The sequence below is a fragment of the Phyllobates terribilis genome, unplaced genomic scaffold, assembly GCF_046119375.1.
Source record: "Phyllobates terribilis strain yellow unplaced genomic scaffold, ASM4611937v1 Scaffold_4__5_contigs__length_816908805, whole genome shotgun sequence".
NCBI classification, from domain to species: Eukaryota; Metazoa; Chordata; class Amphibia; order Anura; family Dendrobatidae; genus Phyllobates; species Phyllobates terribilis.
The window spans coordinates 794,582,889-794,604,575 of record NW_027362764.1 but is presented as its reverse complement, the minus strand read 5'-3'; the positions used below and the strand labels follow the sequence as shown (position 1 = coordinate 794,604,575).

At 49.6% G+C, this 21,687-nt stretch overlaps 1 protein-coding gene across 1 annotated transcript in view; it reads left to right on the top strand.

Moving 5' to 3' along the window:
• Nucleotides 1-21,687, top strand: part of LOC141266086 (cytochrome P450 2C25-like) — a 572,636-nt gene that overhangs the window by 100,674 nt on the left and 450,275 nt on the right. Inside the window, exon 2 of the mRNA XM_073679992.1 lies at nucleotides 1,940-2,121. Coding sequence (XP_073536093.1) covers nucleotides 1,945-2,121 — 177 coding nt within the window. The 5' untranslated portion in view covers nucleotides 1,940-1,944. The remainder of the gene's footprint in view (nucleotides 1-1,939; nucleotides 2,122-21,687) is intronic.

The following is a 21,687-nucleotide window of genomic DNA, read 5'->3' as shown; positions in this document are numbered from 1 at the left end:
GCCTCGTTCTTGAATTAACAAAGCGGATAGTTTTTGCTACATATAAGGAGAAGTCATTTTTGAGTCACAAAGGTGAAACTTGACCACTGTGATAAGGAAAGCCTACAACCTGTATTTTGGCTGCAGAATAGGAGATCAGGACAAGAGTTGGGCTCCACACATATGCTGCAATACATGTGCATCACATCTTACCCAGCGGTTGCATGGGAAGAGGCAATCTATGCCTTTTGCAGCAGAAATGATCTGGAGAGAACCGACCAATCACACTACCAATTGCTATTTTTGCATGGTGCCCCCCATTAGGAAAGTAGTTTCAAGGAATAAGTGGACTTTACAGTATCCAAAACTTCCATCTGCAATATACTCAGTACCACATACAGAAGAACTGCTGGCTCCAAAAGCACCAGAAACATTTTCAGCCGAATCAAGTGAGGAAGAAGAGGGTGCTCGGTGTCATGAAGTATCTTTCTCTCACAATTCAGACTTTCTGTCAGCAACCTCAACGTAACAACATCTTATAACACAAAGTGAACTGAACTCTGAGGTTTGGATCTGCCCCAGAGTAAAGCTGAGCCCTTAGATTTCCAGCTACAGTAATGGAATCTCCTAGAGGGCGATGTTCGGATTTCTTTGTTCCCTCAACCGAGATAAAGATCTTGTCCAATACTTCTTCATGGAGGGCGATCTTGTGGCATGCAACAACTTATCTGAAGATAAGTCATAATCCAGAGGAATTGGGACTCTTCATCGATTCCTCCAAAGCCAGCCTAAAAGTCGTCTTGCTGCATAATGGCAATGTGCTACCATCAATTCCAGTAGGTTAAACAGTCCACATAAAAGAAACCTATGACAAAATGAAACAGCTGTTGAGGGGCCTGAACTATGGCCAAAATTGGTAACCCCTCTGTGATGACTATTACTTGGTCTCCAAGGTGGATGCATAAAGTCTTGCTGCTTTCTGTGTGAGTGGAATAGTCGTGCAAGAGAATATCCCTACAATAAAAGAGACCGACCTCTCCGACATTCACTTCAGCCATTAAAGAGTAAAAATCTACTGCATCCAGCACTTGTTCACCAATCAAATATGATTTTGTTACCACAACTGCATATCACATTGGGCCTAATGAAGAACTTTGTGAAGGCAATGGATAAAAAAAACAAAAGCATCAAGTATCTCATTAACAAATTTTCAAGGTTGAGTGAAAAAAAGATAAGGGAAGGAGTCTTTATTGGAGCTCAGATTCTTCATGATGAGGATTTTCTCTGTTTTTTGCAGGAAAAATAAAAGCCTGCATGGGTCACATTCACATTACTGGGAACTCAAGAGCAGATAACTATGAAGAGTTGGTGGAAAATCTCCTGAAACATTTAAGAATCATGGCTTAAAGATTAATTTCTTACATTCGCATCTAGACTTATTTCCGCCAAACTGAGCAGCAGCAGCGAGCGACGAGCATGATGAGATATTGCGGATATGGAGAAAAGATATCAAGGAAAATGGAATCCATCAATGCTGCAGATTACTGAGGACAATTGTAAGAGATGATCAGATGCAGGAGTACAAGGGACAAGCAAAAAAGAGCCGTCACTAAATGAGGAGCAAATGTAGAGCGATTTCTGTAACTTTAGAATTCACAATAGTGTTTAGACTTTTTACTTATTGGAATTGTTGCTGAGTTTCCACCAAAAAATATTTGAAAATTGACACAAAATATTCTGCGTCTTTATATTTGCAAAAATAATAAGTTTGAAAGTGCTGAAACTATTTTGAATGAATTATCAGTAGCATTAAAAGGAAAACTCTTTGATATAGAAAAAATTGTCAGTTTTGAATTCAGGAGGTGAAAATCATTTAGAAATGGCTGATTTCATAACTGAACCTGACGACTTTTGAAAATATGTAAAACAATGTTATCAAATTCTCTGTTTCTAATCACAGGAGCCATGGAGCTGTCCACCATCCTCGTTCTTTCTCTTGTACTTCTCTTCACTGTCTACATTTTCCTCTGCTGGGTCAGACAACATAGATACCGGTCACTGCCTCCCGGACCTACCCCAATTCCTCTGCTGGGTACCCCCAAATACATGCATTTAAAAAATGCCCCCAAGAATTTCCCAGAGGTAAGTGTCTACAAGGAGACATAGTGCAGTGCATGTTGGTAATGCAGATATTGTGTGTCCTGTTTTTCGCTCATCATGCTGTAGAGATGCAGGATTTATCATTTTCAGGCTGCTCAGTGTGAGATGTAGACAACCGGAGCTCTGATCCTGATCTGCTATCTGCATCAGCTTGGATTTGTGTTATATACAAGGCATGTCCTATATAAAAAGACATACAAACAAATGAGAGATTTTAAAAATGCAAAAAATGCAAATTATGGTAATTCCAAAAAAAGCAAATCAGCTGAATAAGCTTCATGCAAACCATTCACAAGCAGGGATGCTGGGCTGTCTTCTTTAGTGAAAATTACAGATGAGCAAATCAATTAGATGTGGAATTTTTGGAGAATTTGTCGGACCCAAATTGTATCAGCTAGAGAAGGCTCACATACCCTCAGCTGTGGTTGAGCTTCCACAAAATGCTGCACAGCTATCGCAGCACATGGCATAGCACAGTCAACGAGGATGGACTATCGTAGCCTGTGTAAAAGCCGAGGCAGGGAGTGCAGCAAACATATTGTACTGAATCTGAAATGTAAGAAAGCATCTCAGCTTAGAGATAGAAATAAGGAGAGAACGTCACAAACCACTGAAGGAATTGTAAGACTGTATTCACACATTATGGAAGCATTGCGTATTAGAAAAAAAATCTTGATATGTGAACGCAACCTAAAGATGACAGAACTGCAATGAAGAACATTAGTGTTTGCGGAGAAAAGAAGCGTGCCAGACACATTTTTAGGGCAATTGGAGGCTTTCTATTCGTCATGAATTAAGTTTTCTAGAAAAATTTGGCAAATCTGACAAACTTAAATTTTCAAAGATTCCGTCATTTGTAGTAGAAATAAGGAAGTTTTTAAAAACCGTCTGACTTTACTATCCATGGATGGCTTGTCATTCACTATAGTGTTACGTACTCTTTGGATATAGTGGGGGTCCTTCATCTGTGATGTTCACATGCTCTAATAAAAAAGGAGCAGAAGGGCTGATTATATAATAATTATTAAGGGGTATAATAATCCTTGTCATGGACCCTTCAAATTGTATCATCTTATTGATGGTTAAAGAGTTGCAATCCCCAAGTGGCACTAGGGTTACAGTAGATAAAAGAAGTAAGCCCTCCGATATCACCATCATACCCGTGTCATCCACATTATGAAATAGCATATGTTATTATCAGACAATGAACAAGCAGGGAATGAATGTTTTGAGATTTCAGCTCTGAAGCCTGCATGTATATAAAACAAGATGACCATACACAATAAGACCATTTACTGTACAATGTCATCGGTCTCCTCCTCCACTGGTGGCTCACTGTAGTAGTTGCCTCCTAAGCAACTAGAGGGGTTAACACAGTCACAGGAGACAGGGAGTGTTTAGCAGAACCCCAGGGGAATTGTGGGGAACTTGTTATTGTAGTCTGGCTGAAGCCGAAGAGAAAGGTGGTGTGCTATATGGTTCTGACAGAAGGCAACTGAACAGGATTCAGATGAGGAGAGAAGCTAAACACAGGTCAGATAAACTCCCTGAACTAACAGTGCAAAGTATTATCGAGCAGGAAGATAAGGACTGGAAGGAATTGTGTCATAGGGATCATCTCCCTCATCAAACCATCCCCCCTCCATCTCCATGCAGGATAAAGAATGCTGTGTACTATTGTGTCCTTGTGAAGGAAAAGCCTGTGGTTGTGTATGCATAGAAGTGTGCTGCTAAGAGATCTAATCTATGCTGAATTATGCTACTGAAGAGACTGAAGTTACTGTGCCTGCTTTAATAAAGTGCACTGTGGTGAAGCCTGTTTCTTCAAAGAGTTAAATGGTACTGGTTGTACTTGAATAAACTCCACTGTTAATCTGTTGAAAAAGACTCTTGTCAGATGTGTCTGGTCAGCAATTGAACCTATCGTGTGCCTGAGAGAAGCTGCTGCCTATGGTCGCCCTGAGTAACGGTTCCCCCAGGATTCCAAAGAATTCATGAAACGCATCTCGCCCTATCTGAACCTAGCGGCGTGCGTGTAACATATGTCATGAGTCTGGAGTGTGGCTCCTTTAGGCAGTACATAAGATCTAATAATGAAGGTGACTCTTTACCAAGATAAATTCACAGACGGGTGAATCATAATCTCACCGAACAAGACATTGTGAACGTTCCTACATACACAACAAAAACAGACAATGAAAGCAGTAGAGACAGGCACTGTGCTGTGTTTTGTTCACAGAGGATTGCTTATGCTTGTAAGAGCCAACCTCATACAAAAATGAAGGCCGTATGCAACCTCAACCCCATGGTTACCTCCTGGACTGTCATATCTTTGGCTATTGCCATAGGCTGCTTTTTTTTTCTCTGTCCAAAGCTGCGCATCTCTGTGTGAGTGTCTGCTTCATAGCTGGGTAGTAGTGGGGGAAAGAAGCACTTACTATATATGTTGTGCTACACCCATAGGCAGATTATAATGAGGGCAATCTGGGCTACCGCCAAGGGCCTGAGGCTCTGGGGTGCCCATAGATTGTCCCAATTATAATTCGCAATCAAGTGTTTTTTGACACTGCTGCAGCCGCATGTTTAAATTGTCACCGCCACAGTGCATTATGCTATATGGAGGACTATGGGGAGTACATTAAACCATATGGAGACCTATGGAGGTGCATTTTACTGTATAGAGGACTATGGGGTGCATTATACTATATGGAGGACTATGGAGATGCATTACACTATAAAGAAGACTACGGGGCATATTATGCTATATGAAGGACTATGGTGTGTACATTATGCTGTATGAAGGACTATGGAGTGTGCATTATACTGTATGAATGACTATGGGTGTGTATTATACTGTATGCTGGACTATGGCGTATGCATTATACTGTATGAAGGACTATAGGGTGTGCAAGATACTGTATGAATGACTATGGGAGTGCATTATACTATATGGAGGACTATGGGGTGTGCATTATACTATATGAAAGATTATAGGGTGTGCATTATACTGTATAGAAGACTATGGATGGTGCATTACACTCTAGGGAGGACTATGGATAGTGCATTATACTTCTGCTATGGGGCCCCATAACTTCTATGTACGCCCCTAGTGAGTATAATGGTTTATTTCTTTCTATACATTAAAGAACAATGGCAGAATGGGGGACATGTATACTAGGATCGGGGATATATATATCCGGATGTCGCCAGGATAACCGACATATATACCCGGATCAGGGACATAAATACAAGAATGGAGGAGACAGATATATATATATATATATATATATATATATATATATACATATATATATATATATATATATATATATATATATATATATATATATATATATTGTGAGAGAGTCACTGGTGAAGTATGTGAGGGGAGATATGTCTCACTACGATTTTTAGCCTTAGTGAACTAAACCTATAATTTCCTCCAGCATGTTATGTGTTGGGGGTTAAACCAACCACCATGTTCAAAGGGAGTTTTTTTTTGTGAATGACCATTGTGAAGGGCGGGAGGTCATTCACCATATCTCCACCTCAGGGTGAGGAAGGTTAAATGCTCAGTCACTGTTTTTTTTTCTGTTGTCGTCTGGAGAAGCAAGTCTCCAGGCGGTGTGTGTGGAAGCCAGAGAGCTCCACAGATGGACTTTTGTTTGGTGGAACTTCATTGTGCTACCCAGAGCGGGAGAAACCCCGGTCACAAATGGACTTTTTTACACTTTATTTTTTTGCTTTCCGTTATTCCGGAGAGGACGTGTTTAAGTTGTGGAACTCTGCTAAGGTTTATGCCATATCCCAATAAACCTCCAGGAAATTAACCCAAGACATGTTTTCCTGTTTCTCCCTCTGTGAAAGCCGAGCAAGGCGCTTTAACCACAGTTGGTGTGAGAGTGCTGGCAAGATTCCAGGAACACATGTACCTGCCACAGAGAATGGTGGATGTCCTGGGTGAAGGCCATCAGCCAGCCAGAGATGTCCGGCAGCATGGGGGAGCTCCTCAAGCACCTGCACCAGCAGCACCTGCAGAGCCAGCAAAGCCAGCAGAGCATGCAGCAGCAGTACCAGGAGGAGCTACAGCATAACTGGGATCTATAGCAGCAGCAGATCCTGCAGCAGCAGTATGCTCAGCTGGAAACAACAAAGCTGTTGCTACAACAGATCCAGTTGCAGCAGAAAGCACAGCAGCAGCACCAACAGAAGTAGCAGCAGATACAGCTTCTGGGGGACGCCATGCAGACCGACCGCCCAACCCCTAGGGCTGACTGATGACTCACACATCAGGGAGGCGGTAAGACCATGCAGAAGATGACCCCAGGGGATGATGTAGAAGCCTTTCCAACAGTTTTGAGAGGGTGGCTGATCGGGAGAGACTTCCACAAGAGCAGGGCAGAGCAGGGCAGAGAGAACCCCAAAGGCATATTATGACTTAGCACTGCAGGATCCCAAGGCATATGCCAAACTAAAGACAGAGATCTTGGCACACCTGGGAGTGAATATGGCGGTGAGAGCCCAACGAGTCCACCTCTGGACATATACCGGTGACAAACCCCCTCGCTGGCAGATGTTTGACTTACTGCATCTGGTTCAGAAGTGGTTGCAGCCGGAGTCTTCTACTTCTGCCCAGATGGTCGAGTGGGTTGTGATTGACAGATTCATACACTCCCTTCCCAGGTCGGTACAGATTTGGGTTGCAAAGGGCGACCCTCAGAACACAGACGACATCGTCGGCATAGTAGAGAGGTGACAGGTAGTTGAGAAATCCCTGGGGAAACCAGACATAGTCACTTCCCCGTCCTTGAATACCCAAATGGGGGTGGGTTCACCATGGAGGGGATCTAGAGCCCCAACTGGGGGGCGTCCCAATTCCACTGAGGGTGCCGCAAAGACTGTTGTTAAGCATGTGGTCTGTTGGCGGTGTCACAATCCTGGACACGTAGCCGCCCGGTGTCATATGCTCGATGTGCCAATGGACTGCAGCCTAGGCAGATGTTGCTCATATTACGCTTATCCGGCCTGCAATGTGGAATGTCAACCCAGGGGGAGCCCGCAGGCATGTGCCGTGTCCATTAATGGAGTAAGGGTGCTTGGACTATTGGACTCTGGGAGTCTGGTGACCCTAGCCAGTGCCACCCTTCCCCATCAGCTGGTCCCTGCCAAAACTGTTCCAGCCTGGGGACCTTGTTCTGGTGCTAATCCCCACAGTTGAGAGCAAGTTCCTGGCTAAGTGGCAATGCCCGTATGAGGTGGTGGAGAAAATCAGCAATGTTAATTCTAAAGTCCACCATCCCGGCCGAAGAAAGCCGCATCAGATTTATCATGTAAGATTACTTAAGCCGTGGCATGATCGGAAACCCGTGGGAGCTCCTTGCATGGGAGACGCTCCTGAAGGCAAGGAGAAGGATGTCACAATACCAGAGACTCTATCGCCGGCCCAGAAACAACAGTGTTGAGAACTGCTACAGCGAAATTGTGACCTGTTGTCAGAGTTGCCGGGGCATACGTAGGTGGTAGAGCATGGTGTGTTAACAGAACCGCATTTAAGAGTGAACCTGAAGTCCTATAGGGTTCCTGAAGCACTCTGAGAGATTATGTCATTTGAGGTGAAAGGGATGTTAGACCTTGGCATGATAGAGGAGTCAAAAATGGGTGGTCGAGTCCGATAGTTTTCGGGCCAAAACCCAACGGGGAGTGGAGGTTTTGCAATGACTACCGTCGACTGAATGAGGTATCCAGGTGTGACGCATACCCATGTCCCGTGTCGATGAACTCATTGAGAGGCTTGGACCTGCGAGATATATTACCACCCTCGACCTGACGAAGGGCTACTGGCAGGCAGTTCCTCATGTCCCAGAGGGCCAAGGACAAGATGGCTGTCTCGACACCTGATGGGTGTTTCTAATACCCTAGGATGTCTTTCGGACTGCAGGGGGCCCCAGCCAACTTCCAGAGGGCTATGGATTGGATCCTAGCCCCACATTAGGAGTGTGCTGCAGCCTACCTTGACGACATTGTGGTCTGTAGCCCAGACTGGGCTAGTCATCTATCAAAGGTACAGGCGATTCTGGATGCTCTGAGGAAGGCGGAATTTATTATAAATCCAAAAAATGTGCCATTGCGAAGGAGGAATCCAAGTAGTTAGTGTTACGGATCCGGGTGGTGGAACCTCTGTGCTGCGGTGCAAGGAGGGACCAGAGGGGCCTAACTAGGTATTAACTCAGACCGACCAAGGCCGCACGGCGGCTCAATCGACTCCGTGACCAGGGAAGGACCGAGCAGAGGGACCAGGTGCTACTCTGGGGACTGACCTTGTATGAGAGCAGGTGACTCCCACGGGTCAGAAGGCAGGGACTGACCGGTACAGCAGATGAGGACGGCAGGCAGGCTGACGGGTGATCTGGGCAAATGGACTGGCAGGCATGGCAGGTAACAAGCAGGAGCCTCCAGGTAGGTTGGCTAGTAGGCACGGCTGGTAACATGCAGGTGCTTCTAGGTAAGCGGGCTGGCAGGCACGGCAGGTAACAGGCAGGAGCCTCTAGGTAGGCTGGCTGGTAGGCATGGCAGGTAACAGGCAGGTGCTTCTAGGTAAGCAGGCGGACAGAGCCCATAGACAGACTGGCGGACTGGACTGTAGACAGACTGTCGGGCAGGAGAGTAGACAAGCAGGCAGACTAGACTAGTAGTCAGGTTGGCGGACAGGACTTGTACTCTGGCTGGCAGGCTGGACTTGTAGTCTGGCTGGCGGGCTGGACTGGTAGTCAGGCTAGCAACCGGACCTGAGGGCTGAAGCAGAGTATCACACACAAAGCTACAACCTTGCACGGGCACATCCATATTGGAGGAGGTGGTGCCTTTTATAGGGGAAGTCCTCCGGCCATTGGCCGGGGACTTTTTAGGACGACGCGCACGGCCCCCTTGAGAGGGAGGGAGCGCGCGCCCTAAGAACAGAGTCGGGGAGGCTGCGTGCACCTGCAGCAGCTGTAGGGAGGCCAGAAGACGCCGGAGCAGGACCGCGGCGGTAAGGGGGACGGCGTCTCTGCCGGGCAGAGAAGCGGGGCGTTGATGTTATCCCTGGGCTCCCAAATTCTCTCCTCTGGGCCAAACCCCTTCCAATCCACCAGAAAAAAGGTTTTTCCTCTTACCCTCTTGGTGTCCAGAATGTTCTCTACCTCTTAGACGTCCTCAGCGGAGACCGGAGCTGGGGAGGTACCTGGATTGTCGGAAAAAGAATTAAGCACAACTGGTTTGAGGAGAGATACGTGGAAGGAGTTGGGAATCCGAAAGGTGGACGTGAGTTTTAACTTGTAGGCTACTGGGTTGATTTGCTTGAGGACTTCAAATGGGCCGATGAACCGTGGGCCCAACTTATAGGAGGGTATTTTGAGACAAACTTGTTTGGAGGAGAGCCAAACCTTGTCTCCCGGACGGAACTGAGGTGGATCCAGACGTCTCTTATCAGCATGCTTCTTCATCCGCTCAGAGGATTGAAGAAGTGCGGATCTAGTGTCCTCCCAAATAGTGCAAAATTCACTGACCAGAGACTCCATGGCCAGGTTGTCCACTGAAGCGGAGACGGGAAACGGAATCCGGGGATGTTGACTGTGGACCACAAAGAACGGGGACTTGGAAGAAGATTCACTCTCATGGTTGTTGTAGGAGAACTCGGCCCATGGTAGGAGCCCCACCCAATCGGTATAGTGAGCGTTGACGAAGTGCTGGAGGTAGCTGGTAAGGATCTGGATGATACGCTCCACTTGGCCATTGGACTGCGGATGGTAAGCGGAGGAGAAATCCAGGGTGACATCCGGCAGCTTACACGTAGATCTCCAGAAGCGCAAAGTGAACTGGACCCCTCGATCAGACACAATGTGGAGGGGTAGGCCGTGGAGATGAAAGATGTGATGGATGAAGTCCTTAGCCAGCACAGATGCAGACGGGAGGCCAGGCAGAGGGATGAAGTGGGCCATTTTAGAAAAGCGGTTAGCGACCACCCAAATGTTCGTACAACCGGCAGAAACAGGGAGATCCGTAATAAAGTCCATAGCAATGTGTTGCCATGGGGCAGCAGGTACGGGAAGAGGCAGGAGACGGCCGGCAGGAAGATGTCTGGGAACCTTGTTGCGGGCACAGAACGAACAGGCCGTGATGAAGTCTACCACATCCTGGCGCATTGTAGGCCACCAGTAATGCCGGGTAATGAGCAGGAAGGTCTTCTTCTGGCCAGCATGGCAGGCTAATTTGGATGAATGACCCCAGTGAAGAACCTTCTTACGATCCGTAACCGCTACAAACTTCTTACCGGGTGGGAGACGAGACAGATCCAAGGGGGCCACATTCATCACTTTGGAGGGATCGATGATATTTTTAGGCTCCTCCTCTTGATCGGAAGACAGGAAGGATCGGGACAAGGCATCTGCTTTAACGTTCTTGTCCGCCGGGCGCTAATGTAGGGTAAAGTTAAAGGGGGCGAAGAACAAAGACCACCGGGCCTGACGTGGATTGAGTCTTTGGGCGTTCTGAAGATAAGCCAAGTTTTTGTGGTCAGTATAGATGACCACCGGGTGCAGAGTCCCATCGAGCAGGTAACGCCACTCCTCCAGAGCCAATTTGATGGCTAGCAGTTCTCGGTCTCCTATGGAGTAGTTGCGCTCAGACGAGGAGAAGAGCTTGGAGAAGAAGCCGCAGGTTACCATTCTTCCGGATGGAGATTTCTGGGAGAGCACCGCTCCATCTCCGGAAGAGGAAGCATCAACCTCCAGAAATAATTGTTTGTTGTTATCCAGACGGTGCAGCACAGGGGCAGAAGAGAAGGCTTGTTTTAAAGAGAGGAAGGACTCCTCCGCTTCGGACGGCCATTCCTTAGGACTTGCTCCCTTTCTGGTGAGCGCAGAGATGGGAGCAGTCCGGGAAGAGAAATGTGGGATGAAGAGATGGCAATAGTTGGTGAAGCCCAGGAATCGCTGAATCGCCTTCAACCCCTCCAGACGGGGCCACTTTAAGACGGCAGAGACCTTCTCGGTGTCCATCCGTAGACCTGTCTTAGAAATAATATAGCTCAGGAACGGACGAGAGGACTGCTCGAAGAGGCACTTCTCAAATTTTGCATATAGGTGATTCTGCCTGAGCCTAAGAAGGACCTGACGAACATCCCACCGATGTGAGGGAAGATCCGGGGAGAAGACCAAGATGTCGTCCAGGTATACCACCACGCAAGAATATAAGAGGTCACAGAAGATGTCATTAACTAATTCTTGGAAGACGGCGGGACCATTACAGAGACCGAAGGGCATCACACGGTATTCATAGTGACCGTTCCGGGTATTGAATGCCGTCTTCCACTCGTCTCCTTGGCAGATCCGGACCAGATTTTACGCCCCACGAAGATCGAGCTTGGTAAAGATCTTCGCGCCTTTAAGGCGGTCGAACAGCTCAGAGATGAGTGGCAGGGGGTATTAGTTTTTGACAGTGATTTAGTTGAGTCCTCTATAATCGATACATGGACGTAGTGAACCGTCTTTCTTTTTAACGAAGAAGAATCCGGCTCCAGCCGGGGAGGAAGATTTCCGGATGAATCCCCTAGCCAGATTTTCTTCGATGTACTCCGACATGGCCCGGGTTTCGGCCAACGACAATGGTTAGATATGCCCACGGGGTGGAGTGGCACCGGGTATCAGGTCGATAGGGCAATCGAATGGCCTGTGGGGTGGCAGAGTCTCTGCCTCCTTCTTGTGAAGACATCAGCATAGGACCAGTAGATTGCCGGTAGACTGGGTAAATTAGTCGGAGTAGATGGGGGTCGAGCCGGGCGAACCGGAACCAGGCAGGTCCCATGGCAATCCTGCCCCCAACGGAGCACTTCACTGGACTGCCATTTCAGAATGGGTTCATGTTTCTGTAGCCAGGGTAGACCTAGCAAAAGGGGGTGAGAGAGTCCGGAAAGCACATGGAAGGAAATCCTCTCTGAGTGCAGCATTACCACCTGCAGGGTTACGGGCTCTGTGATGAGCAAGATGGTCACCGGAAGGAGTCTTCCATCCACAGAAGCAACTGCCAATGGTTCGGCCAGAGGTTTGGTAGAAATCTGATACTTCTCAACAAGGGACTGGGATATGAGATTCTCAGCGGCTCCAGAATCCAGATGTGCGGTTTCAAAGAAGCGGTTCTCTCCACAGGAAATAGAGACGGATAAAGTCAAGAACGGAGAGGATTTACTTTTGCCTAGGACGATCTCTCCGAATGGTCCTAGACAGTGGAGTTTCCCGGCTTCACCGGGCAGGAACGAATCAGGTGCTCCTTACTACCACAGTAGAAACAGCTCCCCTTGGCTCGGCGTGTCTCTGGTCGATCTGCATAGGTTCGGGCGAGCGTGCCTGGGGAGATGCTGATTGGGGGGCCGGTTTCTGGAAAGCAGGAGCAAGACGAGGAAATCTTCTCTTCCGGGTAGTCTCCATAGCACGTTCTAGGAAACGGATGTCAATCCGGGTTGCTAGTGACACCAAGTCATCCAGGGTGGTAGGGACATCCCAGCCGGCTAACTCGTCCTTAATCCGACCGGAAAGGCCCTCCCAGAAGGTGGACACCAGGGCCTCGTTGTCCCAGGCAAGCTCAGAAGTGAGGGTACGGAACCGTATGGCATACTGGGCCACGGTGAGACTCCCTTGGTGGAGACGGAGCAATGAGGAGGCAGTGGAGATCCTTCGTGCGGGTTCATCAAAGACCTTCCAGATGGCAGTGAGGAAAGCCGGAAGATCGGACACCAGGGAATCTCCTCTCTCCCATAGAGCGTTAAGCCATGTCAATGCTTTCCCGGTGAGGTGAAACATGATGAACGCCACCTTGGCCCGGTCGGAGAGAAACTGATGTGGCAGAAGTTCAAAGTGCAGCGTGCACTGGTTCAGAAAACCCCGACATAGGACGGGGTCACCTTCAAAACGAGGAGGCGCAGAAAGCCGGGGTCCTAGGCTGGAAGCCATGGTATTGGTAGATAGCGGCGCTGCCGGGGCGGGTGTCGCTCAACTTGAGGCGGACACAGGTGGGACAGACAGCGTGTCCAGGTGAGAATTGACAGACCGCAGGTAGGTCAGGATGGTTTCCTGTTGGGATCTCTGACGAGAAACCTCCTGTTACAGTCAGCAAGCGAATGGGCCTGAGAGCCACCGGGTTCCATGGCCCGTGCAAACTGTTACGGATCCAGGTGGTGGATCTCTGTGCTGCTGTGCAAGGAGGGACCAGAGGGGCGTAACTAGGTATCAACTCGGACCGACCAAGGCCGTATGATGGCTCAATCGACTCCGTGACCAGGGAAGGACCGAGCAGAGGGACCAGGTGGTACTCTGGGGACTGATCTTGTATGAGAGCAGGTGACTCCCACGGGTCAGAAGGCATGGACTGACCGGTACAACAGAAGAGCATGGCAGGCAGGCTGATGGGTGATCTGGGCAGACGGACTGGCAGGCATGGCAGGTAACAAGCAGGAGCCTCCAGGTAGGCGGGCTGGTAGGCACGGCAGGTAACAGGCAGGAGCCTCCAGGTAGGCTGGCTGGTAGGCAAGGTAAGGTAACAGGCAGGTGCTTCCAGGTAAGCAGGCGGACAGAGCCCATAGACAGACTGGCGGACTGGACTGTAGACAGACTGTCGGGCTGGAGAGTAGACAAGCAGGTGGACTGGACTAGTAGTCAGGCTGGTGGACTGGACTTGTAGTCTGGCTGGCGGGCAGGACTTGTAGTCTGGCTGGCGGGTTGGACTTGTAGTCTGGCTGGCAGGCTAGACTTGTAGTCTGACTGGCGGGCTGGACTTGTAGTCTGGCTGGCGGGCTGGACTTGTAGTCAGGCTAGCAGCGGGACCTGAGGACTGAAGCAGAGTTTCACACACAAAGCTACAACCTTGCATGGGCACCTCCTTATTGAAGGAGGTGCCTTTTATAGGGTAATCCTCCGGCAATTGGCCGGGGACTTTTTAGGACGACGCACACGGCCCCTTTAAGAGGGAGGGAGCGCGCACGCACCCTAAGCACAGAGTCGGGGAGGCTGCGTGCACCAGCAGCAGCTACAGGGAGGCCAGAAGACGCCAGAGCAGGACCACGGTGGTAAGGGGTATGGCGTCTCTGCCGGGCAGGAGGCAGAGACGCAGATGCTACTCTTAGGCTATGTTGTCGGGAGAGGCAAAATTAAGCTGCAAGTCAACAAAGTCAAGGCAATTCAGAAATGGCCACAACCGCTCTCCAAGAAGCAGGTGAGAGCATTTCTTGGAATTGTGGGATATTACAGATGGTTTATTCCAAATTTTGCTATGATGGCCGCGCCACTTACAGATCTTCTAAAAAGCACCAGATCCATGATGGCGAAATGGACGGATGAAATGGAGACGGCATTCCAACAGTTGAAGCTGGCACACTGTAAGCAGCCCATCCTGGTCGCACCAGACTTTAATAAGGAATTTGTTGTCCAGACTGACGCTTCAGAAGTTGGCCTTGGAGCCATGCTCTCTCAAGAGGGAGAAACATCCCATTCTCTATCTGAGCCGGAAACTCTCATCCTACGGGAAAAACTATGAGATAGTAGAAAAAGAGTGCTTAGCCATAAAATGGGCCATAGATACACTTAGATATTACCTACTAGGCGGGAAGTTTAAGCTCGTGTCATACTATGCCCCTTTGAGGTGGTTGAGGGAAAAGAAGTGTAAGAATGCCCGGGTAACTAGGTGGATCTTAGGTCTCCAGGAATTTATTCTTCACGTGGAGCATAGGCCCAGGAAGTTACACAGGAACATTGATGCCCTCTCTAGAATTACCTGTCTGGTGTCCGAAGGTGCCTAGACCCCTGGCTTTGGGCATAGGAGGGGAATATGTGACACTGGTGAAGTATGTGAGGGGAGATATGTTTCACTGCTACCCGGAGCGGCCGAAACCCTGCTCACAAATGGACTGCTCTACACTTTATCTTTTTGTTTTCCGTTATTCCGGAGAGGACGTGTTTATGTTGTCAAATTGTGCTGAGGATTATGCCATATTCCAATAAACCTCCAGGAAATTAACCCAAAACGTGTTTTTCTGTTGTCTGCCTCTGTGAGAGCCAAGCAAGGCGCTTTACCACAATATATACAATGGGTACAGAAAGTATTCAGACCCCTTTAAATTTTTCACTTTTTGTTTCATTGCAGCCATTTAGTAAATTCTAAATAGTTCATTTTTTTCTCATTAAAGTACACTCTGCACCCCATCTTGACTGAAAAAAAACAGAAATGTAGAAATCTTTTCAAATTTATTACAAAATAAAAACTGAAATATCACATGGTCCTAAGTATTCAGACCCTTTGCTCAGTATTGAGTAGAAGCCCCCTTTTGAGCTAGTACAGTCATGAGTCTTCTTGGGAATGATGCAACAAGTTTTTCACACCAGTTCCGTCAGGTTGGATGGTGAACGTTGGTGGGCAGCCATTTTCAGGTCTCTCCAAAGATGCTCAATTGGCTTTAGGTCAAGGCTCTGGCTGGGCCAGTCAAGAATGGTCACAGAGTTGTTCTGAAGCCACTCCTTTGTTATTTTAGCTGTGTGCTTAGGGTCGTTGTCTTGTTGGAAGGTGAACCTTCAGCCAAGTCTGAGGCCTCTGGAAGAGGTTTTCATCCAGGATATCGCTATTCTTGGCATTCATGTTTCCTTCAATTGCAACCAGTCGTCCTGTCCCTAAAGCTGAAAAACACCACCATAGCATGATGCTGCCACCACCATGTTTAACTGTTGGGATTGTATTGGGCAGGTGGTGAGCAGTGCCTGGTATTCTCCACACATACCACTTAGAATTATCACCAAAAAGTTCTATCTTTGTCTCATCAGACCAGAGAATCTTAGTTCTCATAGTCTGGGAGTCCTTCATGTGTATTTGAGCAAACTATGCAGGCTTTCATATGTCTTGCACTGAGGAGAGGCTTCAGTCAGGCCACTATGCCATAAAGGCCTGACTGGTGGAGGGCTGCAGTGATATTTGACATTGTGGAACTTTTTCCCATCTCCCTACTGCATCTCTGGAGCTCAGCCACAGTGATCTTGGGGTTCTTCTTTACCTCTCTCACCAAGGCTCTTCTCCCACGATTGCTTAGTTTGGCTGGACAGCCAGGTCTAGGAAGACTTCTGGTGGTCTTCCATTTAAGGATTATGGAGGCCACTGCGCTCTTAGGAACCTTGAGTAATGAAAAAATGCTTTTAGAACCTTGGCAGAGATCTGTGCCTTGCCACAATTCTGTCTCTGAGCTCCTTGGGCAGTTCCTTTGAGCTCATGATTTTCATTTGGTCTGACATGCACTGTGAGCTGTGAGGTCTTATATAGACAGGTGTGTGCCTTTCCAAATCAAGTCCTATCAGATTAATTAAACACAGCTGGACTCCAATGAAGGAGTAGAACCATCTCAAGGAGGATCATTAAGAAAGGTACAGCATGTGACTTAAATATGAGTGTCTGAGCAAAGGGTCTGAACACTTATGACCATGTGATATTTCAGTTTTTCTTTTTTAATAAATTTGCAAAAATGTCTACATTTCTGTTTTTTTTTCATTCAAGATGGGGTGCAGAGTGGACTTTAATGAGAAAAAAATTTAAATTTTTAGAATTTACCAAATGGCTGCAATGAAGCAAAGAGTGAAAAATTTAAAGGGGTCTGAATACGTTCCATAACCACTGTACAGTGAATATATACATATATATACACGGTATATATATAATGTGGTAGACCAGCTTAATCAGCTGCTTAATGAGGTAGTCACAGGTATGCTTTCCGCTTAAATTTTCAGCTGGTTTATTGAAATGTGCATCATAAACCAGGTCAAGAGAAGAATGGCCATATTTAGACTTGTTGGTGACGCGCCCCCTGGGCCGTAGGGATACTCGTAGCCGGGCCTTGTAGATGATGGGGGTTGTAGTCACCGTGGCAGCGACCCGGTCCGTGACCCAGGGCGGTCAAACCAGTGGTAATCTATGTGTATCTGTTTGTATAGTCCGGCTACGCCACCTGTGGATTGCGGTTATGGAGAACCGCCGCTGTGGAGCAGTCCGCTGAAGCTGGTGGTATGTGCAGCAAGTGTAGTACAACTCCCGACAGGAAGAGTTTAGCTTCAGGGCAGCGCAGGTGAATGATGGTGGTTGTGCGGGGCCTCCCACTGCAGTGAGTGCTGGCGTGGTAAGCAACACGGAGACAAGATGATGCAGTCCCAGGGTCCTTACTCACGGTTGCTAGTTTCCAAGTTATTCTGCAGATCATAACTTCCCACGTCGTGCTGTGCGTACTCAGTGAGGGGCTCAGTCCACCCTCAGGTATCTCCAGAGCACTTATCAGGACCCCGCTCTGTGTACCCTTCTCTGGCTTCTCTCCTTGTACCTCACACATAGCGGCACCACTGTCCAGTGTCCTCGGGCCTTGGCGGGCGACGTGTGTTCTGTCCCCTGGCCCTATGTGGCTACCTTCCTGATGGCTGGTGTGGGCGGCCTGCTGACTTAAAGCACTGCAGCTTCCGGTTCCCAGTTGAGCCCTGTAGTCTCTGCTGGTTGAGGGATCCGGTTCCCTTTCTTCTGGCCTGACCCCCCCACCTCCTGGCAGCAGCAGGCGTACGGGTGGCAGCTGCACGGCTTGTACCCCTGGGGTCCCTTCTGTTCCTGTCCTGGAACCTTCGTGCTCCCTCTTTCCTCTCCTTCAGGCTCAGGCCCCTGGATTAAGTCTGCCTGTGGAGCAAAGCTCATACAGAGCCTCTGCTCCTGTCACTTCTCCTCAGACTGAACGAACCCTGATCTAAGATGGTTCCCTATTTTATATGCTCCTACTCCAGTGCTCACAGGATCTACGTCCTCCACCCATCCACTACCTAGTTCCCCCTCTCTAGGTGGTTCCTCCCCACTCCAGCCAGGGATCAGGGACAGTTGTGCTCTCCCATAGGAGCATTGTCGCCCTGTCCCCCGGAAATGTGGTGTAGTGAATGTAGTGTTAGGGTCCTGAGCCATACTCCTTCCTTACCTGAGAGTGAGATACCACACCTCTGGATGAGATGCAATACCTCAGTGGCGACCGAACCCTCAGGGGCACCACACACCCCCCTGGTAAAACACAGCACGTCCGCGGGCTGGAACAGAGTAAATGACAGGGTAAATTAGGACATGCAAAAACTTTTAAGATGCATCCACATATAAGACCATAAAACAATACTTCTTCCCTTTATGGGAGGCTCTTTTTCTTTTTAATGTTACTAGTTATCAAAACATTATAAATGCACTTTTAATAACATTTTTCTTTCACACATAAGGTATTCTGGAACTCTTTTTCTCTGGTATCTTATAAAACATTTTCTGTATATATAAAACTTTTCATATAAAACATTTTCAAGTAAACTCTACTTCACTGGCCATGGTGCAACTTGCAACCAGGTGTCCATTTTTCAATAAAGTGCCAACTTGCAACTGGTACTGATGAACATGAGGGACCCGTCCCAAACCCTCAACGGAGGCCCTGGGGTGGCTGCAGGGCTTATATGATCCAGATGCTGGACCTCGTCTTCGGCCACCTCGAATGGGTTTTTGTTCTGTGGTTGTTTGTTGTAGGTCTTTATAAAACCAATATGGGGCACCTCAAGGGGCGCAACTATTTACAAGAAGTGGCTGCTCCCAGTCCTCAGCCGGTTAGTCCTTGGACCCTTTTACGGGTAACTGGTAACAATATGTATCAACAAACGGGTGATGGATTACCGGGTACAAACTTGCAGTGTCCTGCGTACCCTAACGGGTAACATATTTACAGTCTGAGTGCAATTTTCTTCTTACCGGGCTGAGTAAGAGTGCTCCCTCCAGGGAGACTCTAGCCTAGGGTTAGCTGACTCGGCCTGGTCCTCTGTGTGGTGGTACTCTGGCTCCACCCGGTGGACATTGAGGGCATACCAGCCCCGGGATAGAGGTCCCGGCCTGGATGTCCCTCCGGGAGGTGGGACTCCACATCCCTCCTGTTGACAAAGAGGTCTGTGTCCGACGGCGGGTCCCAGATGAACCCCCATCCCGCATCCAAGTTGAACCTCACAACAGTCCCGGTGAAGCGGGGACAACTAGCCGTTCGTGGACTCCTGTGGACCCGTTTCTTCTCCTCCATATTCCGCGCTTCCCGCTGTTCCCACCATACGCGCCGCAGCGCTCTCTCCCGCTCTAGCTGGGTTATTTGTTGTCGGCAGAACTCTCTGCTGAGGGCTGCGGCTGCCCTGGTCTCCTGGGAGAACCCCATCAGGTCCTCCCCCGCCGGGCCCCATTCGAATTGGGCCCCATCCTCCGGTACCTGGGAAGCGGCGGCGGCTGCAGGCCGCGGGGCAGGCAGGAGTGAAGGCCGCTGGTCCTCCACCTCCACGGACAAGTCCCAGGGGAAGTGCCCATACACCCATTCGGGTGTCGGAGGGGGCGGCTCCTGCAGCGGACCTAGGAGCGGGTCGGAGTCGCTGGTGACCGGAGCTGGTTCCGGGGTCTGGAGGGCACTGGGAGCTGGCGCGTCCTGGTATGCGCATGGTAGGCACGTGGCAGTCTCGCCCTGATTTAAAGGGCCTGGCTCTGGCGGCGGGAGTGGGGCTGCTCCGGTGACGCCCGGGATCAGCGATTCCACCAGGGGGCCAAGGGGCAGGACGAAGCGCGCAGCGTCCGGTACAGGAGAACTTCCCCTACCTGCTCCTGCGTCTCACACGGCGTCCTGCCGTTCGTCTCGACCCTCGGAGGCTGGGGCTCTGCCGGGGATGGGTAACACTACCGGCTGCCGCCTCGCGCTGAGCTTCTCCAGTACTTCCTTCTTCCAGCTGGCAATGGCGGTTCTCTCAGCCTCTCCTACTCACGCATCTCGGCCTGGAGGAACTCCATATCTCCCAGGGTTAGTTTGTAAATCACCTCCGCCAGGGTTGGAGATGCCTCTTCCTGCAGCAGGCCGCTGACCGGGATCTCAGGCGCTCCTTCCTCCAGGGAGCAAGGCCGCTCGGCCTGTGGCATATGGCTTCCAGAGTCTCCGGAGCTGCCACGGTCCATCTCCTTCCCCGGGTGCGGCCTGTCTCGACTGCTCCAGACCACACCTTGTCTCTCCATTTTCTTGCCTCCCCTCCCCTTTCGGGGGCTGTTCCAGGGCAGTCTGCTGTTGGTCACCTCCAAGGGCATCCCCCCCCACGTCGATGGACACATCCACATACATGATCACTGCTGGTTGGGGCGGGCTCCGCTTTTGGCGCCATTCTTTGACCTGGCCCATGATGGGAGGTGACCTTTGGTTGTTGTTTGGCTGGCACATAATGGCGCCCTTTCTTCAGGGGTAGACGCCACATTCAGTAGAAAACACAGTCTCTTAGGCACTCAATACCCGATGATAACGGGTGGGTTAGGTATACTGCCGACTACGCCAAAGTTGACGTGCCCCCTGGGCCGTGGGGATACCCGGAGATGGGCCTTGTAGATGATGGGGGTTGTAGTCACCATGGCGGCGACCCGGTCCGTGACCAAGGGCGGTCAAACCAGTGGTAGTCTATGTGTATCGATTTGTATAGTACGACTACTCCACCTGTGGATTGCGGTTATGGAGAACCGCCGCTGTGGAGCAGTCCGCTGAAGCTGGTGGTATGTGCAGCAAGTGTAGTATAACTCCCCACAGGAAGAGTTTAGCTTCATGGCAGCGCAGGTGAATGATGGTGGTTGTGCGGGGCCTCCCAGTGCAGTGAGTGCTGGCGCGGTAAGCAACACGGAGACAAGATGATGCAGTCCCAGGGTCCTTACTCACGGTTGTTAGTTTCCAAGTTATTCTGCAGATCATAACTTCCCACGTCGTGCTGTGCGTACTCAGTGAGGGGCTCAGTCCACCCTCAGGTATCTCCAGAGCACATATCAGGACCCTGTTCTGTGTACCTTTCTCTGGCCTCTCTCCTTGTAACTCACACATAGCGGCACCTCTGTCCAGTGTCCTTGGCGGGCGACGTGTGTTCCGTCCCCTGGCCCTATGTGGCTACCTTCCTGATGGCTGGTGTGTGCGGCCTGCTGACTTAAAGCGCTGCAGCCTCTGGTTCCCAGTTGAGCCCTGTAGTCTCTGCTGGTTGAGGGATCCGGTTCCCTTTCTTCTAGCCTGGCCTGTGTTCTTCTGGCCTGACAGCGGCGGGTGTACGAGTGGCAGCTGCACAGCCCGTACCCCTGGGGTCCCTTCTGTTCCTGTCCTGTAGCCTTCGTGCTCCCTCTTTCCTCTCCTTCAGGCTCAGGCCTCTGGACTAGGCCTGCCTGTGGAGCAGAGCTCAAACAGAGCCTCTGCTCCTGTCACTTCTCCTCAGACTGAACGAACCCTGATCTAAGATGGTTCCCTATTTTATATGCTCCTACTCCAGTGCTCCCAGGATCTACGTCCTCCACCCATCCACTACCTAGTTCCCCCTCTCTAGGTGGTTCCTCCACACTCCAGCCAGGGATCAGGGACAGTTGTGCTCTCCCGTAGGAGCATTGTCGCCCTGTCCCCCGGAAATGTGGTGTAGTGAATGTAGTGTTAGGGTCCTGAGCCATACTCCTTCCTTACCT